We start from the raw sequence: 26460 nt of genomic DNA on the forward strand, positions 1-26460 counted from the left end.
AAGCCTATTTTTTTCCCTGGAATTTTTGGGTTTGGCTTGCCAATGTTGCAAGTAAGGCAATATTAGCACAGGAACACCCTTGCAAGCATAATGCCAGGAGAAACAGATTTCTTCAGAAACCATGGCTGAAATATTCTATGGATCAGGAAATGAAGAGATTTTTTCCTCTGTCTTCTCTGAAGTCTGAATTCCAAATGGTGCAGAGACAGCACGCTGGGCACAAAGATAAAATATATTGTAATATGGACTCCTGTGAAAGGGGAACTTAGTGCCACATGGCCAAGAAGCAAAGCCAAAAAATGGAATTGAAAGATGGGAAGAAGAGCAGAACATCTCAGGAGTAACAGCTTCCCTTCACATTGTTAATGTGCTCACATCTGATTATACTCTGAGCTGTCTAGGCTTTGCACTTCAGCAAGGAGGACACGTTTCTCCCCAGTGGCTGCACTTAACTTCCATAATCCTTGTCCTAAAAGCAACAAGTTTTTGCTCCCTGCTGGTTCTGAACTGAGCTTGGGGCTTCACAGAAACAGCTGTAAATAATAAAGTACATAAAGTGCATCGGCCACTTTTCTTTCAGGAAAGAAAGCTGTTGATTCAGAGTGATTTGAATAGTTCTTCAGTGGAATCAAAATGTTGATAAGGCTGCGCAGAATTAAATGAATACAGAATGTACATACTGGCAACCCTCGAGTAAACATCAGAAAGAAAACAAATATTGATCCTCTCTGTCCAGTCTGAAGGCCCTTACAGTAAAGTCAGACAGGTAGTGACAGCAAGAAATTTCTCAATTTTCACTTCTCCAATTTCTGCGAAAACTAAGTATGTACATTTCCATTGTATCCAGTTACACTCCAGGTATGTGATTATCCACAATTATGAGAAAACCAGAAGGCTGATTTTGCACTTTTTTTTTGCAGGCAGAACCCTTGGCTAACAATGGCTTGCTCTTAAGACACCCTGAGGCAGGCAGCTGAAGTAATAAACAACAACCATTAAGAAAGACTCTCCTACATAGTTGGTGTTGGAGTAATAACTAACACAGACAAGCCTGCCACTTTAGGATACTAAAGAGGATTCCCTAAGCCTAAGCCTGAGCCTTGCACTTAGCCACTCTGAAGTAAGCGATGACAGATATACATGTATTTAATGAAAATATCAATGAGCAAATAAGTTTCTAATTCAAAATACCAGTATTTGTTATGAAAAACACCTATTGAAAAATTATTTACATGTCATTGTATGGATTAAGAAAGGCCTGATTTATGTCAGAATGTCAACAGTCTCATCATTTCTGCTTGCTCTGTCCCTGATAGCTTCTGCAGCTTTCACAATATGCATTCCAACGTGCTTAACGGAAGAAAATGACCACATGAATTTTACAAATACTTACGTAAGAATTATTAAAGGCTTTACAAAACCTGAGGCTGAGGTTGCCAATTATAAGTCTTAATGGCCTTGATGAGGCTCACCAGGAGCCTCCACCACACTCCCACCCATGGCCCAGGAGCCCGTTTAAGCTCAGGCTCAGCCCTTTCAGCTTTGTTGCTGGGGTACTTTGTCTTCAGGCTTGCCTTTGGCCCTGTCTCCAAGAAGGACTTCGGCCCCCTGTTGTTGCTTGCATTTGGCCCTGTCTCCTTTTGCTCCTGTCCAGGCTCTCAGGTTGGACCTTGGACCTGCTGCTTGTTGCGTTTGGGATTGCTGATGGACACTGAGCTGTGCCCAGCTATGCCTGCTGCGGTCAGCCCCTATGGGATGGCACCCAGCTGGTGAGGGCAGCGACTGTGCTGCGGTCACTCTTAGCTCAGAAGGCTGTCTCTCGTTCCCTGGTGTGCCCAGGCACCCTTTTCTGATGTCTTTCCATCTTAATCCTATGGGGCCTACAATAATCTGTAACACCGCAAAAAAGTCTGTGGAAAATGAGATGCTTGGTCTGCAGCTAAGGCAGGAAGGCCAATCTGGTGACAGAAACATCCCAAAGAAAGTGGGAGTAATTTAAATACAGCACTAAAGAGCTACAGAGATCAAAGATCTAAAAGAGCTGCAGAGTTAAAGTGAGTGGGTAACGATGGCTCCTTGGGTCTGTTCCTGCTTCTAGCCTCTAAGAAATGATCCTTCTTATGGGACACCTTATAGTTCAGGAGTTTCTTCACCTTGATGGTGCAATAGGAGCTGAAATGCTTTTCTGTGGGAGGCTGCTCCGCCTGTTCTGCTGGAGGAGGCTTTGTATCTACGAGATTTCTGCAAATTCCTCAGCTTGAGTGGTCATCACTCCTCAGAATCACAGCTGTCAATGACAGCAACTGTTAGCTATCAGCATTCAAAAGAAGTACCGGTGAAGAAGTGATAAGAAACCTCTCCTTGCATACAAAAGAGTGGGTTTTGTGACCCTTTGGTATTCTTGGAGCTACATGAGAGAAAGCCTGGAAAGTGCACAGATAATTACCAACTAGCCCAGCCTCCAACTAAATTAGAGCCAATGGAAAAGGCCACTCCAGGGAGAAGTTGAAAATTAACTGTTTGGTTAGCTCCCTCTCTCCAACCAGAAAAGGGTGCTCTCATTTTTTTTTTTATAAATAGGCCTGGAGATCCCTTGAAGCTGCATGTCCACAGCATTTTTTTCCTCTGTGTTGATAGGTTGCTAGACTCCAGAACACTCCTCTGGCTGTTTGATTAGCCAAAGTTTTCAAGTGCCAAGGTGATAATAATGAATAACGTGAAGACAAATACTCTGGTGCATTTATACAAGCAGCTGAAAACTCTCTGGAGTCCACCAGCACGACTCTGCAGCTTGGCTACCTGCACTCATAAAGACAGGAATGACGCGTGTAAGTATTTCATTTTATTACCTGTATAAGAGAGATGCAGAGGTACAAAGATAAATGTAATTGCTGCTCTTCTGTCAGGTAACTAAAAAGGGAAATTTGGGAATGTGACTGAGAGATTAAAGGAAAAAAATGAACAGAAGGAAAGAAACTAGAGATAGAAATACCTTACTTTTTTAAATAGACTTTAAAACAATTTTGTCATGCAAGGTTTTGACTGGCTCCAATGAAATCTGTAATTATACAGACTCTGGGTGACTTTGATAGACACTACAATGTTCAGTTTTGAAAATAAGGCCCTACAGAAGTACAAACCATAAAGCCCTTGAAATTTGGTATCTAGGAGATCCACAATGAATGACTTACTGAGGTGCAATATGTGCATAAACGAAGATGTCAAAGGCTTAGTTATTTAAAAAGCTGATTAACTTATCTTCAGATATGACTTGTGGTGAGGCCAGCCAGAGATTACACGTCTACTCAATCGTGTGGAGATAATGGCAGCTGGAGCAATAGTACAGAGTAACGTTTTACATCTAAGAAATCCCTTTGTATCCACTATTTTTCCTCTGCAAAAATATTTAGCTTACTTTTCTCAAAGAATAGCCATATTCCTCCTTGAAAACTGCAGTGTGATTCTCCTCTATTTAAGTTATCAAACAATAACACTTGTATTTACTTAATGAGAAAACAGCTGATTTTATCTTATGTAGCAGCTATAACGCAAAGCAGTATGGAGACTAGCACAAGGCTTTGTTTCTCCTGAAAGTTACAAGAAATATTCAATAACTGTCAGCATTTAACAGCTCTACGCTTGTAAGGACATTTGGGAAGGTGACACCACAATACTTTCTGCCACTAAGTGACCAGCATTTCAGAAATACTGATAGATCAGCTGCCTAGTACACTGTGCACTGCGTATACATTCCCAGACATGGAAGCTGTATGTAAGATATAGCACGCCAGTTTCTCTATCACTCACGAGAAATAATTCAGAGCAGTTTTTGTAATTATAGAATGTATGCAATATTTGTCTGAGTTCTCAGTCTAAATTTTCCCTTTTTTGCTCCTCAGAACAGAAAATGCATGTTTTATTCTGAAAATATAATACAGAATGGGTATTCAATCAAGTAACATAATATAGCATTTTCACCTTCATTAAAAAAGTACCTTTAAAATCTGTAGATGCCCAGTTCTAGAAGCAAGATTAGCATTAGATTTTGTTGCTAGTGAAGCGTCCACAAGAAAGTACCATTAACATGTTCTTAATGCAAAACTTAAATCACTTATGCAACCATGACAGTATTTTTTCCTTTTCTGACCTGTTTAGAGTACTTTCTTAGTAATACAATAACAAAGGCTTCTTAAAGTTTCTCCGTTATCAGTTTTTTCCATTTACAAGCATGTTTAGAACCTTGTTTTTCATTAATAATGAAAAATGAAGACATTCATCTAGTCAAAGAAAAGTCCCACAGTAATATTTATAAAAACAATGTTTCAGCCTTACAAAACAGGCGCTTTTCTACAAAATTCAGACTAAGTGTATTAACTAGGTGTACGCAGTAGCAGCTTTTCTAATGAATTGAGATTAGATGTTCTAATTAGAAGCCTGTACAACTGTATGTACAGCCACTTACACGAGGATGTACACATATGAGAACATGTCCTAATAGTCTCAAGCAATGTCTGTATCACTCCTTTATCTGGAATTATCAGCAAACTCTTTCAATGTTTGAGATTCAATAGCTAAAACCAACACCTGTGCCTAAAAGTGTAATGTTTGGGCTCATCCCATACTGCTCATCATATGCAGTGATATGAAGTACTGCTTCAGAGAAATCCAGAGAATCTACTACAACTATGGTTAAAAAGATTTCTCATTTATTCTGCATCCTTACTTTGTTATTTATTCATCTTTATATTTGAAGTCATAAATTAAGACTGCAAGTCCAATGGCTTCCAATTGCAGAAGCCACACAGAAAATATAAATCCAGACCCTTCATTAAAACAGTAATGAAACCTAAAAATCAGCAGCACAGAATCCCTATGCAGAGTTCCTCACTTTCCTACTTGTTCGGTATTTATATACCACAAAACCTTAAGGCCTATAGAATTTAAAACTTCAAAACTTAATTACTGTTAGTGTGACATTTCTCTTTAATTGGTAAAAGTATTATTCTAGGAAAATTATTTGAAATCCTTCGGTGAAGTAAGAAGGCGAAGTGGAGAAGGGCTGAGATCTCTGTCTTGCCATGTGATGGAGAAACTCATTATTTCGGGGGTTATCCATGGTCCATCAGTCCCCAATAAGGGGCTAAATGATGCCGTGTTTTTTTCCTGTGAATACTGGTCTGTTGGGAACTGCACTGAGAAATCAAAACTCAATTTGTGCTACCAAACGTTCCAGGAAGAGCTCATACAAGGCTGTTCGATCACAAGACCATTACTGATTAAATTAACTACAAATGCTAACTGTTTTTACTCACATTCCTCTTCAGTTTAAGACAGATGCTATTGATTACTTAAATCTTTCTCTATTCCATGACATTCATGCAGGAAATGCCAAAACAAACCGATTCAGAAAAACACCATCTTTAGAATGGTTGGTTTCAGCTGCCAGTGAATAGACGCTAGCTCTGAATAAGCCAGCCTGTGGGTTCCTCCATCTGGTGGCTAGACCCCGTGCATAACATGCACTGAAAGCAAAAAGCACATTCAATTACATTCAGCTCTGCACAGATGACAGCATAAACAGCCCGTTCAGCAGCGAAGACTTGGAAAAAATGGTCCACGTTCTGAAGCCTGGTAAAACTAGGCTACTGAGCTTTAAAGTCTTTGTTATGAAGTTCATCATTTTCACTACCATTTTCTGAATTTATCTTTTAACTTCCCACTCACAGGAAAAAGCTGGGTGGTGATAGCTCAGACTTCTGCTATGACAACAAATAATACATAAAACAATGCAAAGACTGATACTTCCCCGTGCCTCTTCTGGATTCCCATTGTGACCCCACGAGTAAAACACTATTTTTCTGCAATTCACTGGGAAAGAACTGTAGAAGCAATTCTGAGATCGAAGAGTATATGTAACAGTTTCTAATGATGTGGAATACTGCGTGGATGCCTGTAGTAAGCTCTGTGATACCTGCTAACGATAGATGGAGGTAGTCGTTTCAGACACCTTTTAGCAAAATAGACAAGGAGTTGCTGGAAATGTTCTCCGTAAGGATTTTAAGGCTATGGAGTACACCCTCATCCTAATATTTATTGCCAGAGCAGAACTGAAAGGCTTTTTTCTTTCCTATCCTTTGAGAAGAAGGTACAAGAAAAGCAGAATCCTTCCATTCATTTTTAAATGCCCACGTACAGCAGCAACACATGATCCAGGTGTGCCATCTCCAGGACTGCACGTCCAATTGCAGTAACCAGACGCGAATTGTCCACGAGGTACCTTCTAAGCCTGCGTGCATAATTTTAGCAAATGTTTTTATACGGAAAAGATAAAGCCCCTATTTGCTTTACCTTGCCAACTGAAATTACCTTCTTCTTATCTGGACTTAGCCTCAGCCACTGCCTTCTCATCCAGGCTCCTATCTCAGCCAAACATTCTGGAAGCAGAGAAAAGCTCAGCATTTCACAATCTGCTGCTGCTTTCCTGTTGAGCTTAGAGTACTCTGTCAGTTGCATCCGCTTGATAAAAAGCATTGGACTGTTTATCAATAAACTGGCCTACATCACAGTCCAACTCTGACATCAATTCAGCAGAACTTTCAACACCTTGTCATGATGAACCACAGCCAACCATGGCTGTTATCATCCAAAATCTTGATTCATACTAAAAAGCCTCAAAGAAATCAACCTATCTTGGATTTCCTCTGTAATATTCAATCCAAGTGGCTGAAGCAGAGCCATGGTCCTTTAAAGTTTATATGGTTCTTTACTGAGTTTCAGTAATGTTTGTTTTTATTTTTCTAATTCAGAATGTGTTGCTATGGAAAGCACGGCTGCTCGATTTAGGACAAAAACACATTTCCTTCAAGTGGGTGCGGTTTCCCAACTGCCCCCACAGTCCTGCCCTCCCTGTTCTACTTCAGAGCAGGGTGAAGCTTGTTTGAAAGCCCCTATATGAACAAAGTGCTTCATTCAACAGCTCTTTTTTTTTTTTTTTTCTCTTCCCCTTTTTTCCTTTTTAAAGATGAAAACCTTAAAGAATAAAACCCACTAACGCTGAGTCACTTTATCCCTCATTCTTGACAGCTACCTGAATTAGTTTTCGTACTCTTTCTTCTAATTTTATATCCCATATGCGACAACTCTCTCCTCCCCACAATACTTGAGGGAATTTCAAATAACTGTATGCTATTTTGGCTTTGCCAAACTAGATTTAGTAAACCATCAAAAAATGCTTTGTTTCTTGAAATCAAGTTCACAGTAGTGTAAATTGGCAGTAATTCCTTTCATTTAACTGAACTTATTCTGGATTTTTACCACAGAGCTGTCACCTTCAAGATGCCTTCTTGGAAATCATGTTATAAATTATAACAATCCAGTAATATACACAACCTCTATTTTAATCTGGATATTTACTCCCACTCTGAAACTTCTGATACTTGCATCAATGCTAAGTGAACTTTCTAATGATTACTCAAAAAAAAAAAAAAAAAAAAGAAAATCTGTTGAAGTATCTATAGCAGCAAATAATTACAGAAAACATTTCAAAGCACAGAGCCATCCAAACAGTGCCATTGTATCTGCCTCAACTGGGAAAGGTAGGAAAAAAGAATAATGCAAATATAAGAAGCCTTCAAATAATGTAAAATTAAATGGAACATCGCTGTGTCTGGCTTGAAAGGTTAAAAAATCTGTTTGTAATAGACCTCTCTTCATGGGTGACTTGCATCTTGGTCATTTTTGTTATATTACAGTATGCAGTATTTACTGTAACTGTTCTGACACTACACGTAACAAAGGTAAATAAGAGACTAGACATTTCCTCAATGAGCTGATGATACATGAGGCACACTTGAAGTACAAACTGCATGCTATCTTAATTCTCACATCGCATTTAAATTTGCCCATTTAAAACAGACCTATTAGATAAGATTTTTATTTTGCTTTCCACAGTGCTTCTATATCACTTTAACTCATCCCATAGGCTAATTGACAGATTTCTGGTTGTGGGGTTCCTCTTATGCAGACAGCATGCTCAGTTCAGGAACAAGAGAGGGCATAGATGAAGCCTCTCATGTGGTCCAGAAACAATAATTTTGGAACATATAAGAACAAAAGAAACATTGCAATTCTGGCTGCTGTTGTTCTCTAGCTTGCTGCATGACAGCCATGCCTGTCTGGCATAAAACATCTCCTGTCATTGGGATGCTGCCAAGGAAAAGTTCTCTTTCTGAAATAGTCTAGAAAAGATGATTTTGGCCATTCTTCCTGAGCGCTGGGAACACGGTTTAGGGCTTATGTTTCTTTTTGCACCTAGTTATTGCTTTTGTCTGTAGTTTCCAAAACAAATAACACCTCACTGCCACTGAACTTGTTTTTTGAAGGGTTTTCTTCAACCCCCTAGAGATATATATTTTTTTTATTAAATGCTCAGGCTTTACTGAAATTTATACTCAGAAGTAGCATGCACATGTAAACTGGATGCAGCTTTTGTGGGTGATTCAGAAGGGAAACAAAAGTGTTGTGGGGCAAAGTTATTTCTTCTTAGTTTTGCAGCTGAACAGCCAATTGTTTCTTGCACGCCTATGCTATGAGAGTTTTCCTTTGGCTGTGTTGTTCAACCCACAAGAACTGACTCACTCTGCTCAGCTTAGTAGCTCTATACTATTTTTTTATATTTTCAAAACCTTGCAGGATCAAATCCTCAAAAAGCTTGACAAAGTTTGGTAATCTTAAAGACACCGTGTAAAGCAGACTAGTGCAGTTTTAGGCTTATTTTTAATTGCTTTTCCCATACATAAAAGTGATAGTTACACAAAAATCAGGTTATGGTTTCTGCAACAATAAGCATCTATACTGATATAGAGTATAAATAAATTAGTTAATATGTTAGACATGACTTTTAAGTGGCCCAAGAATGCTAACTGCGATTCAAGGACACGTCACAGAAGAATGGAATGTGAAGAAATGACAAGCTTGTTCTGTTAACAGATAAGAATAAAGGCGCATCTCTTGTTTATACCCAGTATTAAAATTTCTGAAGCTTTTACAGTGTTCCCTGCCGCAGTGAAGTGTGAAGCTCATGTGGGCTGTCCTCACAACCAGAAGCTACCTGCTGCTCATAAGCAGCTTCAGCAACGAACGCATCTGACCTGTGCTGAATACAAGGGCATAAGCATAAAACTACTGAGCTGTTATTAAGCCTGAATGAATAATGACCTTTAGGAGCAGCAACTGTTTTCAATTTTATCAAGTACCTATCTCTTCTTTTTAAGTTGTAGGAAGAAGCCGTGTGTGGATGGTAATAAGCTTAGCCATCCTGAAAAGCATTGACAGACAAATGAAGAATTCACTGTGTTTGCAACTGAATACTAAAAAAAAAAAAAAATACTGCATTTAACAGAAAGCGTACCTAGATGTGGGTGGAAGTAAAATGAGCTTCAAACCCAGATTCAAAAGATCCTAATACTTGTATATGATCACATTGCTTGTCTTTATTCATCTCCCGATGACAGGTCGTGTGATCACGTAGCCATTCAAAGCAAATCGCTTGCCAGATTTTGACCTCTTTTTACTCAGTTCAGGGGTGTTTTATAAATACTGTAGCGTGGATGCAATGGAGACTTCTTACACAGTATTGCAATCTCCAAAAGGTAAATAAGATTTGCAAAATGTTTTTAATAGACTAACAAGTAACTATGATTCAAAGCAAGTGGTAAGATGTTGAGTTGAGCATTCTGCTCCTGCCTGCCCAATGGACCCAGCCAAAATCGTAACACTTACGTCATCTCTGTGCTATCACAAATGCTATCAGCTTTCTGTGGACTTCTCTTGTTTGCTTTGTGTGCCCACTGGCAGCTGTAATACAGAAAAGGTGCGTGAATTAACCAAGGTTTTAACTAACATTTTATCTAAGGCCTGCCTCAGGCAGTTTCAGACAAATGCTAGACGAATTGGCCCTTCTTACAATCCTTGTAACAGCTGTATTTTGACTTTTAGCTTTTGGGGCGGATAGAGGTAGGTGAAGTGGCCGTAATGTTAACTTTTCAATGCATGGTGTGGGGTGGCACCGCAGGGCTCCATCTCTGTGGGAGAGGGATCAGGCTGGAAGCCTTCCTGCCTTCAGCTGGGAGAAACCAAATCCTGCAACTGGTGCAAAACTAACTAACTAAGGCTATTTGCTAATATCCTAAGGCATGTAGGCAAGCCCTCGCAGTTTTTTACCTCAGAGGAAATACATGTTTTGGACGAGTCACACACATGGGTTAGCTTGACCATATGGCTAACACGCACCCACAGGGAACCACAGTGTCTTCTCTAGCACTACCCCAAGACAAAACTCATCTAAAAACCCAGTATTAAAAAAGTCCCGGCCCTGCAGATGCCGCTTTCCCCGCTTGGCTTCGCCTCAGGGGCAGCGGGTGGCGCTGAGGGCGCCATGGCGGCGGGCGGGGCGCGGGGCCGTGCCGGAAGGGGCCGCTCCGTGCCGGGCAGGGCGGTGGCGGTGATCGGCGGGGTGCCGGGAGGTTCTTCACGGTTCTGTACGGTTTTGTGCGGTGCCGAGCGATGCTGCCGCTGCTACGCCGAGCCCTGGGGGCCGCCACTTCGTGGCGGGGGACGCGACGGTGCAGCTTGGGTGCCTGCTGCTCCTACCGCCTGCGGAACGCCCGTGAGTGAGTGCCGCCGCCCTCCCTCATGGGGGGCACGGGCGCCCCGTACTCCCTCGCCTGAGGAGAGCAGGGCTCAACCCCGAACCCCTTCGCTGTCCCTGCCCGGTTCCTTGCCCCTCTCCGTGCCGCCCCTGCCCTCCCGCAGCCCAGCTGAGGGCTCCCTGGGCGGGCGGGCAGCGCCCGTTCCCCCCTCCCGGCCGTCCCCGGGCTCCTCAGGGTTTCTCCTCGCAGAAAGTTTAGCCTCGCTTTGTCTTCGCTTCCTGCGCTGAAGCATCAGGAAATGGCAGTGATGGTGACAGGAGGCGGCTGTGGTGCTCTGGGAGGATATTTTGGTCCCCCGCCGCTGCCTTACCTGCGTGCGGTGACCTTGTGCAGGCCGATAAAGTTTGCCACTTGTTGAAGCCAGTGAGTGGTTTGATAAAAAGTTCAGTTTAAGGTAATTTTTTCACCTTGTGAAGGGCCATAAAGTGGCTGTGTTGAAGCAGCCAGCAGCACAGTGCTTTGGAGTCATGGTATTTTGGGGTCAGAGAATGGCCAAGGCACAAAAACCTCTGTGGGTCATCGGTGTCTGGGGGCTGCAGGTGAACAAGTGCTCCCCAAATCCACACAGCTCTCGGTTGTGTTTTTAAGCTGAATAAAATCCCAAGGAAACCACCTAAATGCGTCTACCCTGCTTGTGAAAGCTTGAAAAGCCCAAGCTGACCCCAAAACTGGTAGTTTAGCATTTTCCTGGTGCCAAGATCAGCTTTGTATCCTGACTGCGTAAGAAGCTCTTACTCAATATTGCTGCGGGTGCTTCAGGAGCACTGCACCCTCAGCACTGATGTAACCCCTGAGCACGGGTACGTAGGCGAGGGGCTGGCACCTTCACGGGAGTATTTCTGCATTGTAGGAGTCATCCTGGCTGGTGCCGTCTGACGTAGGTTAATGGCAGCGGTGTGTGAAGAAAGCTGAAGCGGTGTGGTGAGGCTCTGGCAAAGTTATAAAGCAGAAGCTACCTTAAAGTCCATTTGCAATAAGAGGAGAACAATTTTGTGACAAATAAAGGGGACAACTTCTTCGAAGAGCATTTTGCAAATGAAAAAGGTGTCACCACAGATACTAAGATCTTAAGTCAAACTAAGGCACTTCCCTGTGTAGCTCTGAGTCACACAACTGGCATGTTTTTCTTTCCTTATTTTTTTTCTTTTTTAACTTTCATGTGCATCAGCTGACTTGAACTAATCCTTTGGAGCCAATATTCCAAACCACCTTTTCTCGCCAAAAATTCTGAAGTGTTTAGTCTTAAATTCTGGAATCATGCGTTAGAGTCTGACTTGATTCTCTTCATTATCTTCTAGTGCATCCACTTTGGCAGAGTCCACTTTCAATTCCTGGGGGCAGTCGACAGTCTCCTATCAACATCCAGTGGAGAGATAGCGTTTATGACCCCTTTCTGAAGCCTCTGAAAATCAGCTATGACCCAACGACGTGTCTTCACATCTGGAACAATGGGTATTCATTCCTGGTTGAGTTTGATGATTCTACTGATAGATCAAGTAAGCAAAACTCAGATCTATTTAATGTGTTGTTAATGCTTTGAGTGGAGAAATCTTTGCATGCTGTAAACCCTTGGGTTCAATAACAACATCACAAATGTTGAAAATGGTAGAAAGCTTTAGCTAAACACAGGTTTACAGAGATGGAAACTGTAATACAGAAGTTCTGTGTCTAACTTTTACTGTGTGTTTATTACCATGGCTGTTGTGCACAGATCCTGTTGTAGGGTGAAATTTATTCTTTCTACACAAGCCCTAATGCCCAGCCTTTTGATAAGGTCTTGTAATAACACAGCTTTGCTTACATGAGTCAATCTTCAGTCATGTATGTGTGTATCTACTTAATTTTAAATGAGGTTCCATCATTCAGCTTTATTAAAGTAATCTGCCACTTATCTCTTTTGCAATGTTAACAGATATACTTAATGCATGTGAAATAACTAGTAGCAAAATGACTTTCACTTGGAAAGCATACATCCTTATCTCAATAAGCTTTTGTAGGTTTAAATAATACTGAGCTGTGACCACAGGGAGCAGGTGCAAGTGTTCCTGTTGCTATAGTCTAAGCATAAGTCCGTGCATGTAAAATCCAATTATGCATTCCAGCAATTTGTTTTGAATAAGCACTCTGACCTGAGCAGCTAATTTCTTTTTAATGCTCGGTAGAATTAAGTGATTTAAAATCAAGATATTGTTACCAAATTCCAGTTTACTGGCAGATTGTTCCGTTTGAAACTTGTTTACTGTTACTATTATACATCAAGAGGATATTTTGTAACGGTAGGTGAAGTGGTAGTTGTTGGTCAGGGATATTGAGAAACACATGATTCATGTCAATTATTCAGCTCCTCTTGGAGGGAAGAATTGTGGGACACTGGGCAAAACTGAACCTGTTTGACTAGAGGTGTTTATGTTTAAGATGATGACTGCTTACCATGAGAGATTCTAAAACTTCTTACGGGATTTTGCAGTGTTCTGGGGAAGGATGCTTTCAGTGTGCTAATGGACAATGCTGTGTCCCTAATGTCAGTATTTTTGGTTGATATTTGGGTAGAGGCTGATAAAACAATGCAGCAAAAGCAGTAGTGGTAGAATGCATGGACCTTTCAGGGACTTGTGAAAAGTGTTCTTGTTTTTATCTTTTTTATTGATTTTTATTTATTGCACCCAGGAAATATTCTCACCCTTGTTCACTTGAGGGCTATGATAAGTAATGAAGAAGCCATCTGTTTTTACAATGTAAACTTCAAGTGCATTAGTCAGAGGAGAGATTAAGATGGAGATGCACTAACAAGCTCATCAGTGATTTTTGCTTACTCATTTCAGCTCTGTTTTGCTTTTAATTTAAGTCTTTCACTTTATGCAGCCATACCCTGCTATCTGTTTATGCATTCCTGAAAAGTGTAATGGTTTGCAGTTCAGTGGATAACAAAGTCATTTTTCTCTGCAAGAATTGAAGTACTAGAGGGGAGTTGCCAGCAGGAGATTAAGAAATGTGCAATATTTAATACACAGGAACAGTATTTGTGACAAAAAATGCAAGCATAAGAGTATTGAGACTGTCAGTTAGAGGGGGACCTTTTAGAGGCTGAGTATTCAAAGTGCATCACAGCTCTGAAAGATCTTTTCTGCTTTATTCTCCACGACTAAACACTTGAGGTAAATCTTTATGTGAGCATTCTTGCTTGCCTCTTTCTGGATGGCTGCCTTTTCATCATCATCATCATCTTCCTCAAATGAATTAAAGCCAATGAAGGATGATGATGGCTGATGATGGTATTGAGCAAATCAGTGATAGAGTTCCGAAGTGACAGAAGCAACAGGTTATGGGTTGTTGCTGTATAAATGGCCTGTTTTCCAACTGCCTGCCTCTCTCTCTGCCACCTTTCTCTTTACTATTGCTATTTCTCATTTTTCTTTCTGCCAGCTTCTGTCTAACAATAATAGAAATCTAGAGAAGGAAGTTTATGAATGAACAAACAAGAAAAAAGCAACAAAATTGAAACAGAAGATGAAAGTGTGCATCCAGGATAGACAAAAAATGCCCAACTCCTCAGATGAGGCAAAACAAGGCTTTGGCAAAAGATGAAGGTAGTGCTACAAGGGGGTGTTTGCTTTTGAGCAGAACAGGATGAAAAAGAGGGTGTGGAGAAGGTATGTACAGAATGTGGTCCTGTCCGTATGCATGAATGGCTTCCTCTGCAAAGAAACAAGCAACTGATGTGATTCTTTCCTCTTACTATTAGTTTTTTTGTTTGTTTTTTAAATCTTCTATTTTACCTTAAACTTATCAAAACTGTGGTAAATTGAGAGGAAATGGAAGGTGAAAATGCTGATAAAGGGATTGTAAGCTCCTGTTTCTTTCTTGTCACTTTCTACTGCCTGCTATAAGAACTTGATTTTCTATATATGTGTGCCTGTGCCTACCTTGTGAGCAAAGATTCAGGTGAATGTGATTATTCACATGAATATATGCACAGATGCAAACACACAAGTGACTAATCAGGAATTGATAGTGTTAGAGCACAGAAGCCTTAATTCTGACTTGGAGCTGTGGGCCTCATCTCCATCCCATCACTGAAAGTTACCTTATTCCATTGTGATATTTTTTTTTAGTGATGGTCAGTTTTGTATTTCTGTTAAGAGCTCAGGAGCAGTGGATGAGATTTAATTAAATGTCAATATGCATGACTTGTTTGCATTACATGTGTAACTATCTAGTTAGAATTTCAAAACTGCTGGCATTAAAAAAAAAAAAGGGGGGGGGGGAGGGGGAAGCCTTTTAATGCCTCTCATTTTTTTCTCCTTAGCGTTAAACTGATTAACTTCTTTCCTGAAGTAGTGTTGGGATTATGTACTTTATACAGTAGTTTGCTATTAAATTGAAGCATGTTGTACAGTTAAGTAAAAATCAGCAAACTGTTCTCTATAGCTACGTATTTGTTATTAGTCCTTTGGAAGTAGTTACAGTCTCTAATTTACCAGATGCTCTGATGTAATAATTAGCAGGAAGACTTTGCTGGATATTCCTGGTTCAAATAGGAGGAAATGAGTGGGGGGAAAAAAAAGGACACAGAAAAAACAGGCATAATTTTTTGGTTTTGTTTTGTTTTGTTTTGTTTTTCATTGATGTATTTACAAAATTATGAGGTTTTCAGTAAGATAACTGCTTCAAATTCTTTTTTCTTTGAGCAAATTTATTTGAAGGGGGACTTTAATGTGCTATTTGTCTGGACAATTCTAAATCATATTTATTAATGTATGTCTTGTTTTTTAGTAATCGTCGGAGGTCCCTTGGAAAACCAATACAGGCTAAAGCAGTTCCACTTCCACTGGGGAGCTATAAACGAGTGGGGTTCGGAGCACACAGTTGACAGTAAATTTTACCCAGCAGAGGTATGATGAAAAATCTTAACGCGGATACCAGAGTCTACATCCCAGGCTGTCTGTAACTATTGTGCTTTTTCGAAAGCTCTGTGTCTGTAAGGAATTGCAGCTTACTCTTAAGGATAAAGCCTGGTAGGTGCTACAGCTCATCTACCTTTGTGTTAGTAAGCTCATATTGACTTAATTTTCTGGAGGAGAACTCGGGCTTAAAGTAAACATGAGCCCCGTGACTGAAAGTTTCAATGTTTTCTTCTCCCTGAATGCCCACAGTGGTAGCTGTGGGACAAGCCAATAGCAGGCAGCAAAGCATAATTGCTATTCAAGCTCTGTCAGGATGGAATGGCACAAATTGCTTGCCTTTCCTCCTTTTAAAGGGGAAAAGGATCACAGAGCAGACTTCTTCGCAGCCAGGACAGGTATTTGTTCTTGCTTAATGAACTCCCAGGTCCCAGCTGATGTGGTGCAGATCTGGTGGACAGCAAATGCTGAGGTAAAATGCACAAACTCGCATCTTGTGTTGTTTGTTTGTTATTTAAGTGCTTTACATCTGAACTGCAATAAGCTAAGAATTCATGTGAAGTGTAGGATCTCTTCTTGACAGTACGGTGAATGTGCTGCATGTCACCTGATGTCTAGTGGATGTCCAAAACTTTCAATCCTTGCTGCATTAAAACCACCTTGCTTATTATTACTGGACATGGTTTTATGCTTTCTAAACATTTATTATTGCTTAAGGTGGTTTATTATTAATAAAGGTTTATTATTACTACAGGAAGGCGTCCCTGCCTGTGGCAGGGTAGTTGGAATTAGATGGACCTTTAAGGTCCCTTCCAACCTGTACCATTCTATGATAACTTGCAGCACACTTCAGCACAGCTGGGATTTTTAATAAAATCTCAGAAACCTTTCAGTTATTAGATAATACAGCAGGAGAGCTGGGTATGTCAGGAGCCTGGAGCACTATGGAGTTTGACAGTTTAAATTCTGAACTGGCAAGACGGAACAGATCATGTCATAAGAGTAGGAAGGAAGAAGAGAATCAATGAAGGAAAGAGTTTCCAGCAGGTATATCTAAGGAAGGTTTCCTGTTGTAAATCTGATACATGCCAGAGCTCTGAGAGCATGAGGAGTATCACAAGTACCTGTAAGAAAAAAAAAAAAATTAAAAAAAAAATATATATAGTCATCAAAAAAGAAGGGCAGTACCATTATTTTCTAAAAACACTTTGGTCTTCATTTTTGTGCTCCCTGATTTCTGTAGTAGCTGACTACAGTGTTGCAAATTGCCCAGGACCGAATGTAGCAAAAATCAAATTTCTTGCTACCATTGCCCTGCAGTCTGCATGTGCTGTTTTCTCATTCATTTGTATTTCAGCTGCATTTGGTACACTGGAATGCTGTTGTATACCCATCTTTTGAAGAAGCTGTGATGGAAGGCAATGGCTTAGCTGTTATTGGAGTGTTTTTAAAGGTAATTTCACTTTGTATAATAAGCTGCAATGATACCTTCTTAGTTTTAATTTGTTAAAACACAGTTAGTAAAATATACCTCTAGATGGCTTTTTTGATTGTCTCAAAGTTCTGATTAAGGCAGATGCATAGAATGTAATGCATATTCATCTTTTGTAGCTAGGAGCACATCATGAAGGGCTGCAGACCTTGGTTGATGCCTTGCCAGCAGTGAAACACAAAGTAAGTGTCTTCAAGTATTCCACCATTTATCATTCAACATAGTTAATGGTTATTCAACATAAATGATAGTTTAGGCATAACAAAATGCTAGTAAATGCTTTAAGTGTCAGCAAGGGGGCTGATTGGTGTGTAGGGTAAGTTATTCAATATACTGGAGAAAAATGCTATTTTTAAAGGATGAGATTGTATACTTCAAGCTTTCCAAACATATTGGTTTAAGAAATGGTGCTCTTGAGATTGTATCCCCTTAGAAGAGCATGTACATGTTTAATATGCTCCTCATTGAAGCTTTCTTTCTTCTTCTGTGAAAACAGATACCATTTTTTCTATTTTCTTTATTTTATTTTATTTTAGAATGAACTTTCTGTGTTGTGTAAAGTGGTAGTTTGTTTCTTATGTAATTAAGACTTACTGATTTTTGTCTGGTCTTTGAGGAGATAAATTTTACTAGCAGACAATATATTAAAAAACTGTAAAATTTTCTGCTAAGGCAACGTGATTTTATCTTCATAGCTCAGTTCTGACTTCTGCCAGGAGAGGGAGTGCTGTGTCTCTCTGATCTGGTACACAAGCAGTTCATGTTCCTCCAGGTGTTGATTCCATTTTGAAAGTACACAGAAAAAAGACGTGTCAGAAATATTTCTGGCTTGCAAGCACACTCAGTTGAAGTTGCTGTACCATTATTTATTGCAGTGAGGATTGTTTTTACTGCCATAAATATTTGTTTTAATTCAGATATAGTGGAAACCCAGCTGAATGACAAACAAGTTGGTTCAGTGCAAAAATAGACTTACAAAAATCAGTAAATATACATCCATTATGGAAAATATAGTATTTTATAGCATCTGGATTTGAAGTAAACTCAGGATAAGGTATTTAAAAATAATAATAATATCAAATGTTAGTTTCATTGAGCTGCATGTGGGCTTCTCTGAAAGGATTCTTGTTTCCAAAGGATGTTGGTCACCCAGAAATTCATCAACACTTGTTTTAAAATGTTTGAATGCCCCTTTTGCCTTGCCAGCCTCATCACTTGACTTAAGCACCAAGCCTTAGGAAATATCATCCTGGTCTGGTGGAGGAGGAAGGACAGTTGATAACTGCTCTGTCTTCACGCCTTCCTTTCTCACATGATGAATGAGAATTCCCACCCAGAATCTCTTATCCAACTTCCTATTTTAAAAAAATTCTTTACTGCAGTATTTCTTATTCTCAGTGGGGAACTGATAAAGCCTATCTCAGGATAAACAGGATCTTCCTTCCCTGCATTGCCGTTATATCCAGGAAATACCCCAGGAGTAAAATATTTGTGTAGAAAATCATGGGTTCTGAAGCTCCTATAGCCTGACTGTATCTCACTTGTGGGAGCACACAGTCTTAGAGACATGAATAATGGATGTGGTTTAAATAGAATTTTTGTCCTTTTCCCTCTCCCTTCTGCCTAAAATAATTTAGTGGAAAAACAAAACCAGTATTGTTTGTGATCTTTTAAGCATATATTCCCTGAATTTATTCCCTCGTTCATTCTTTTTTTTGTTCATGTTTGCATCTACCTCTCACAAAGATGCAGTCTGTTGCTTCTTTACACATCTTTTTTTCTTCTGTGCTGAATTCCTAGTGGCTTGTGTGGAGAACGGAAATATTTAAATGTTTACTCACTAGCTGCCTCTGCCTCAAACCCAGCTTAACAATTTGTTACAAGTTTTAGGTTTTAAATTACTGTTTTATGTATATTATTACTGATATTCACAACACATAATTTTGCAGACGTGACATGTACAGTATTTAATCTTATTGTTATGATCTTTAAATCTTCTGTCCTTTTTCTTTTCTCAAATTGCAAATTTTAAAAGTAAGTTCTTTCTGGGATTTAGGACACTGTTATTGAGTTTGATGTCTTTGACCCCTCCTGTTTGATACCTTCGTGCCCTGATTATTGGACCTATGCGGGCTCCTTGACTACTCCTCCACTTACCGAATCAGTCACGTGGATAATTAAGAAGAAGCCAATAGAGGTCGACGAGAATCAGGTAAATCTCTTTCTAACATTTAATGCCATGCCTGTTTAGCTGTCTGCTGCCACAGATGCACAGAAGTAGCTGCTTCCCAATACTAGTAACTTTGTGTATACACAGAGATCAGCAGCTGCTTCACCCCAGTATTTGTGTGCGTGGGGTATCCTGACCTTAACAACAGATACTGAAAGACTTAAGACCTCAGCAGTAAGCAGTTTAAGGTGCTTTTCCAGGTTTCCAGACAATTGTATCCTGATCTCTGATAAACAATGCCTTATACTGGAAACCATGCCTTAAACTTATAAGGTTATTTACTAGAAAAATGTGTGATTTTGCTCTCTTTACCACTGTGCAGTCACTTTTGTGGTAGGTAGGGAAGAGAAAAGGCAAATTTTGTGAAGTTCTGACCTCCGCTCTCTTGTGCATATTCCTGATAGTGTGGCATTCACATAGAAGTCTTGCAGAGCCTGCAAGGGCTAATTCTCTGTTCTTCCCTTGGGCAGGCTCTGAAGCTACCAAAGGGTGGCAGCTCTGAGTCATTCACATGCCATTCTGACAGCCAAAGATAGAATTCCCATTAGGTTTTTTCCTTTGCCTTTTTGTAGGCATGTTTACTTGGTAGTTGGCTGTAATGTCCTTGATTTATTTATTTTTAAATATATTTATTAAACTTCCTTTTAAAACAAAGATTTCAGCAAATGCTAATTCACAGAAGTTAGTTCAAATGGAGGAGCTGATGATCAGTAGTCTGTTCTGACACCAGCCCTAAATTGTTATCATATGCCCTCTTGTTTTTAATTTTAGTACTTTGTTGTACAATGTGCTGTTATTCCTTGGCATGAAATAGATGTAGAGATGAGTAAAAAATGGTCAGAAGGAGGACAACTGTATTTGTTATTGGTAGTTTTCAGGACTTTTTTGTCTGTTCAAAGAAGTGGAATAAATAGAAAGGCCTTACAGCATGGAACAAATCTTGGCGATGGCTGCAAATAAGTAAAAAAGAGCTATGATCCTATCTACTTTTTTTTTTATGGTTTGAGGCACTGAAAGTTTCCTCTGCACTGTCCCTGTGTTTTCTATTTTTATTCTTTTTTTTTTTTTTTGAGACTTTGGTTAATAATGAAATGCAAGTGGAATCACAGGAGGCAAAATACATTTTTTTTAATAGAACTTCTGCATTCAGCTACACCATCTGGGAAGTAATATCTTAACCCTGAAGAATAAGCATGTATGTGATCTTAATGCTTTAGTATATATAAAGGAACAGGATGGCAAGAACTGAGGATTGTAAGACAGCAAGGAGAACTGAATGGATAACTTTTTTTTCCAATTCAAACTTTTACTCATTTTCTTGCCTCTTCTTCACTTATTCTTTTATGGCATAGAAAGATGTATAGTTGACTTAATGTTGTATTGCCTTTGTGAGCATTAAAAATCTGATCTGCTGCACACTTTAATCCCCAGTTCTCAACCACTGTTGAGAACAGCTACGCAGGTTGTTGCTTGTTGAGATTGTCTCTTTTCTGGGTGTCAACATACGCAACAGAACTCCAGGAAGGGTGCAAATTAAGAAGTTGGGAGAGATTTAATTAAAGATAGCATAAGTTCCAATGTTCAAATGGGAATTGGTTCTATCTAAGACCTAACACATTTGAAATCAAGTTTGCCTAAAGATGGCAGGTGATCCACAGCTCCTCTTCTGCATTGATAAGGATGATGACATAATCTTTACCAGCAGATGACAAAGAAGTCCCAGAAGGCCATGCTAAAGTTTCTCAGAATGGGAATGCAATAGTACCTCTGATAATTTCCAAGCAGGAATGACTGTGTGTTGTCATGTACTCCAAAAATTCTACAGTTAGCAAAGTCACAAAATTGGCCATTTCTCATTCTCAGCTGGAGGCGTTTCGGATGCTGCTCTTTACTTCAGATGGTGAAGAAGAAAAGAGGATGGTAGACAACTTTCGCCCTCTTCAGCCATTAATGAATCGAACTGTTCGTTCATCCTTCCAAAGCAGCCATGTCTTGAATATGGAAGCACAGCACTCGGACCATGCCCAGCAGATCAGACCATAGCTGGCCCATGAAATGCCAGTCCAGACTGCAGTAACTGGGTTTTACTTTACTTTGTAATTATTTTTTTCCTTTTTTTGCAGCGTGGGTATGCCATACAGTTTCACACTTAGCTAGTTTCAGTTCTGCTAAGTGCCATTTTTTTCTTTTCTTTAGGTAAATGATAGAAACTCTTAACAAACTTACTCACTTGAAAGCAGAGATCAATGAGGAACTATTTTGAAAGTTAAAGGGGAAAAAAAAGGCAGGAGATCTTCTTCCTCTTTCTGTCTTCTGAATTGTTCTGTCTTTTCAAAAGCTCTTTCAGTGACTTGCATGAATTAATAGTCCCAACTAAAAACACTTTAACAAGCAGATAGTGTGAAGAAGTGAGAAGTCTATTAATCCTGATAAAGCTCCTTTGTGGAACTGCTTCAGAGTTTTGGGAAGAGAACTATCATCTCTAGTCACATACACAGAGATGTTTTTGTCTTTTTCCTTTTTTTTTTTTTTTTTTTTTTTTTTTTCAAAACAACAAAAAGACTTGGTGCTCAGAATGACAAGAGGAGAAGGAAAAAAATGGCTTACAGAACCTAGCCTGTTCCTGTTACATTGACTGTAAGACCTGTGTTTGATATGGATGATACAGACTGTCTGCTCTATCTGTACCCCAAGCCAGATGCCTTTTTCCAAAACCTTGTAACAAATGGAGAAGCTTTTGATTTTTGCAGCTTTTACTTTTCCATGGTGATAATGTGCCAGGAGAAGAGATCAGGAGAAAAGAATCTGCTGGTATCTCAAGACTGGCAAGAGCAGCGAATTAGGTGAAAATGTCCTATGGAACCCAGGAAATTGATCACATCAGGGGAAAACAAAATTGGATGGGTACCAGCTGATCCCCTGCCCCCTCTCAGTGGGATTTGGGGGAAAATTTTAGTTTTGAAACCTAATTCAGTGCTAGAACATGGACAAAATGTGGCATTCAAATACCTGAAAGATTTTCTTCAGCAGTTTGTAGAGCACTAGTGCACTCTTTCCACAGTTCTGTCTTAAGCTTCTCTTAAGAGATACCTGCCTTCATGACAACTGGGGACCAGGTTATATTACAGCACCTTATGATAACAAAGTTAAGTGATGGTTGAAACTTACTTGTGGACCACACAAATTGTTGCGTAAGTTGCCAGTTGTGGAGCCTTATGCTAAAGTTCTGGTCCAATTGCCACAAACGTTGTCTACCTCTGAAGTATACTGCTAGCCATAATTTTCTTTAGTGCACCTTTCTCAGTGGCTTCTTACGCTTTACTGTATTTAACAGTGTGCCTGTGCATGAACTTGTGTACAAAATGTACAGTCTCATTTTCTGATGAGGAACACTTCTGTCTGTAAACTCATGATACAATCTTAATTGGTCCGCTTCTGTCATTAAGCAGTCACTGGTTGCTGGTGTCACTCAGTACGAACAATGCCAGGACGCTAGCTTGTCAATGATAAATTCAGAACTTCAAAATCAATGCTTTCCAATTCCAAGTGTTCACTTTAAAAGCACTTTAACACTTTTCAGTGTGACCCTAATGATTTTCAAGCTTTTGAATCTTCTTGTTTAACCCATTAAGTTCCTGCCTTTGCTTCCTTAATAGCTCTACCTCAGGCGTTTGCTGGATTGCAACAGTTGTGCCTTTCTCCTGGGCAATATAAAGTGTGCCCACTTAACTTTAGGGTGACTACAGAGTAAAGACAAGAAAATCTCTCTCCATTCCCTGTGTAATAGTGTGTAAATACATATATCTTCACTGCATGGTATATTTAAAATGGCAGGATGTATCTTTAGTTTCATCACCTCTTCCAAACCCTTACAGCTTAGTTGAACTATACCATGTATGTCTTCGGCATCATCAACCAGATCTCTTACTGTGTTTCTGGTGCACAGAACCATGTCAGTAATGGTTTTTCCAGAGAATGACAGGTTCTAAAAACAGTTTTAGAAGAGACATCTGCAGATGTGAAATTAGGAAGAGAATTCTTTTACTTTCTGCCTGAGTGTACTCAGGATCTAGTCATTGGTAAACTGGAGGTTTTCTTTCAGTGCCGTTCAAATGTGTTGTGTGTTTTTTTTTCTGAGCAGGACCCCTTGGAAAAATGGCAGTGATCGAGAACTGGCTGCCTTGCAAATTATCTTGTATGTATTTGAGATTTTTGTTTCCCATTATTAGCAGTTAAGATGGCTTTGTTGTTTTTTTTTCCTAACCTTTATATCTAAAAATGCAGGTGACTCAACAGCACTAAGCTAGATATACGTAGCCTGCAACAACCAAAATCTTTAGAACTGCTGCCTTATAAATTCTGAGGTGGATACAGTAAAGGGAACTGAAATAAGCTCAGTGAGATCAGTGAGAAACCTACTATTTGCTTTACTGGTGGAGGAAAACCGTTGGGATTATAAAGGGAACAACCTGGCCTAATTTGGATCAGTTTGAACTACCAGCTAAAAACATACATGAAAATCTACCGTGCTTAAAGTTGCAAGTTAAGACAGCATCTCTGAATTAGTACATAAACTCCCTTATGAGGAATTCTTTTCTTGTGGTTATTAGCTTAAGTCCTTAAAAACAGTCAGACCCTCCCTATCACAAGGGAATGGCTCTTTTTAAAAAAACTTCATGCAATTGCTCAAAGTTTTGTAGTTGCCTTGGTAATTTTCACAAAGTTTTTGATCTGATCTGCTGAGCTTGTTTCACTAGCTAACACAGCCTTGCTGGCCAGTATGTCAATGCAAAATGCACATTTTGTTCTTAGGGAACTACCGTGGATAAATGTTTAATTTTCAGATGTTTTGTTATGCTGTAGCATGCTCATATTCAACTAAGTTCTTACTGGTCATGTTTGCTCCATTGAAGGAAATTTCCTTCCTATTTGGGTAAATCTCTTTAGCATGTTAACCACCATGCTGATGTCTGAGATGTTGTTGAATACTCTGTTGTCAATGATCTAAGATGGAAAATTCTCGTAGAAGTTTACTTATTTTGTTAAAGTATTGTCATGGAAGTTTTGTTAGCTAATAACTGTATGACTAGATAATACACCTAACTTATACTCCATATATTTATATAAAATCACATCTAAATATTCTGACATAAAATGAATCAACTTCAGTTTCAGCACTGAGTTTTGAATATGTGTGGAAATGAGGTCAGCATAGAAAAATTTAACTGGACTGTGTTACAAAAATAAGTTTTACAGGGATTTTCTGTTACAGTTACTGGGCTGCTTAATGAATAGGTCTTGCATTGACATGTTAGTGGTTTAGAATCTCCAGTACAGATGGACAGTATCACTGCTGCAGTGCAGATTCTTGTTGAAATTAGCAGACCAGTAATGAAAAGAGAAGGTTTCCTTCATCTTTTTTGTTTGTTTTTTAGTTGTTTTTCTTCTGTTTGTATTTTTTTCCTAAACTTTTATGTTACAATGACTGTATTGCCCTTGTGAATGCTAACTTCAAGGAGAATGCATGCATGTGTATACAAAATTGTAGATGGGATATAACTCTTTTGCCTTATTCTTCCAGTCACATATAGGGAAAAACAATTTGGTTGAATCAGTGGATGTTAGCTAATATTTGTAGTGACTTTGCACAACTGAGTTAAACTGTTTGACAGGTGTCTGCGTAGGAATCTTCATGCTCTCCTGTTAGATGGTACAATAGAGAAGGGTCAAAACAGACAATTGTATTTGTCATTGCAATAGTAATCGCTTCTGTTACTTAATACTGTACTGGGAGACATTCCTGTGACAATAAGTATTATGAATTAAAGACTGTAGAGGAAATCATTTTGAGGAGGGCTTGTTGAAATGCGAGTAGAAGGCTTTTGAGCATAGATCTGTGTTGGTCAAACCTCCTTTCAGTATTTAAGTACTGCTCCTAATAGAAATCTTGTTCTTAGCAACTTCATAGATGGAATTATTTTAATTGGCATTGGATATTTGATCCACATTCCTACATTCAAGAACTTTTGCACCAGTGCACTTCAGGTACAAACCAACACGTACGTGCAAGCAGTCTTTTGTTGTCTTCTATTCTGGATGGCTTGCATCAGTATTCTTACTGCAAGTCTGACAGGAGTGTATCTTTTGGCTATGAAAGCTGTAGAAATTAAGGTTGCTTTGATCTCACAAAAGTTTGCTGGGTTTTAATGTACTGGAATTGCATGCTGCATACTTTTGAAGGAGGGTCCCTTGGTCTGTTCAACTTCATAGTCAGTAGTGTTTGTTTTAAAATTTGAATGCCTTAATTTTGAATGTCTTAACTTGTACGTGTTGGCACATCTCTACTTTTTCTTTCCTTTGTGTATCTAGTTTTCATGGCAGTTATTACATTGTATATTTTGATGTATGTAATCTACCTAATCATAATTGACTAAAATAATTGTCTTTGTGGCCAATATATGTAATGGGGAATGCTTTTTATTCTCCTAGGATACAGGCCTTTCTTTTCAGTTTTTACGTGATGGAAAGAAACTTGTAGCTGCTGTGTTTTTAAACTGTTAAATTAGTGTGCAACTATGCAATAAAGAAACAGAGAAACCAGTGTCTCTATTTCATTGTGTAACTAAGCTCTCCAAGCTAGAAAGTAGATTTTCTGTCAAGAAAATAATATAATTCATCCTTCAGAATGAGCCAGTTCATTATGAGCGGAGTCTAATCAGATGTCAGACATGGTGATACTTCAGTCTGTGACAGCCTGCTGAACCGTATTGTAGTTGCAATGAAAGAACAATGACCTCTGTGTTGCAGCTGCACTGAGGGAAGGATATCTAATTGTTTGTTACATTCAGCTAGATGCAACATGCTGTCTAAAATGGGATTGCAACTTTCTAAGCTCTTTACTAAGCTACCTTGTTTGATGTTTAGTATTAAACTTGACCTAAAGAAACTGTCGGTGAATTTTCTTTCTCTGTTGTGTAATTAGTGTTGATAAAACCGAGTGGTCTGATGTGTGGTATAACTCAGAGTTTCACATTTAGTGTTTTTTGTAGTGCTTCTACCATTAGATTTAAGAATGTTCTTGAATAACCTTTAAAAAAATTAAAATGAATTTTACTAGTGATAATTGAC

The 26460-nt window shown here is 39.2% G+C and overlaps 1 protein-coding gene across 3 annotated transcripts; it reads left to right on the forward strand.

The window, feature by feature from the left end:
* The first annotated feature begins 2530 nt into the window (after positions 1–2530).
* On the forward strand, positions 2531–25929 carry CA5A (carbonic anhydrase 5A). Of its 3 annotated transcripts, none has more exons than XM_068693776.1 (7): positions 2531–2828; positions 12008–12205; positions 15483–15601; positions 16968–17063; positions 17222–17284; positions 19159–19314; positions 21196–25929. In XM_068693776.1, exons 1-7 carry the CDS (start codon positions 2708–2710, stop codon positions 21373–21375), a joined length of 933 nt encoding a protein of 310 aa, XP_068549877.1. In that variant the 5' UTR covers positions 2531–2707; the 3' UTR covers positions 21376–25929. The 3 variants fall into 3 exon arrangements, with proteins under 3 accessions (XP_068549877.1, XP_068549876.1, XP_068549878.1); XM_068693775.1 differs by lacking the exon at positions 2531–2828 and adding an exon at positions 10321–10670; XM_068693777.1 differs by lacking the exon at positions 2531–2828 and adding an exon at positions 10331–10666.
* The last annotated feature ends 531 nt before the right edge of the window (positions 25930–26460 follow it).

Source organism: Anas acuta, chromosome 10 (genome assembly GCF_963932015.1).
Source record: "Anas acuta chromosome 10, bAnaAcu1.1, whole genome shotgun sequence".
Classification (NCBI taxonomy): Eukaryota; Metazoa; Chordata; class Aves; order Anseriformes; family Anatidae; genus Anas; species Anas acuta.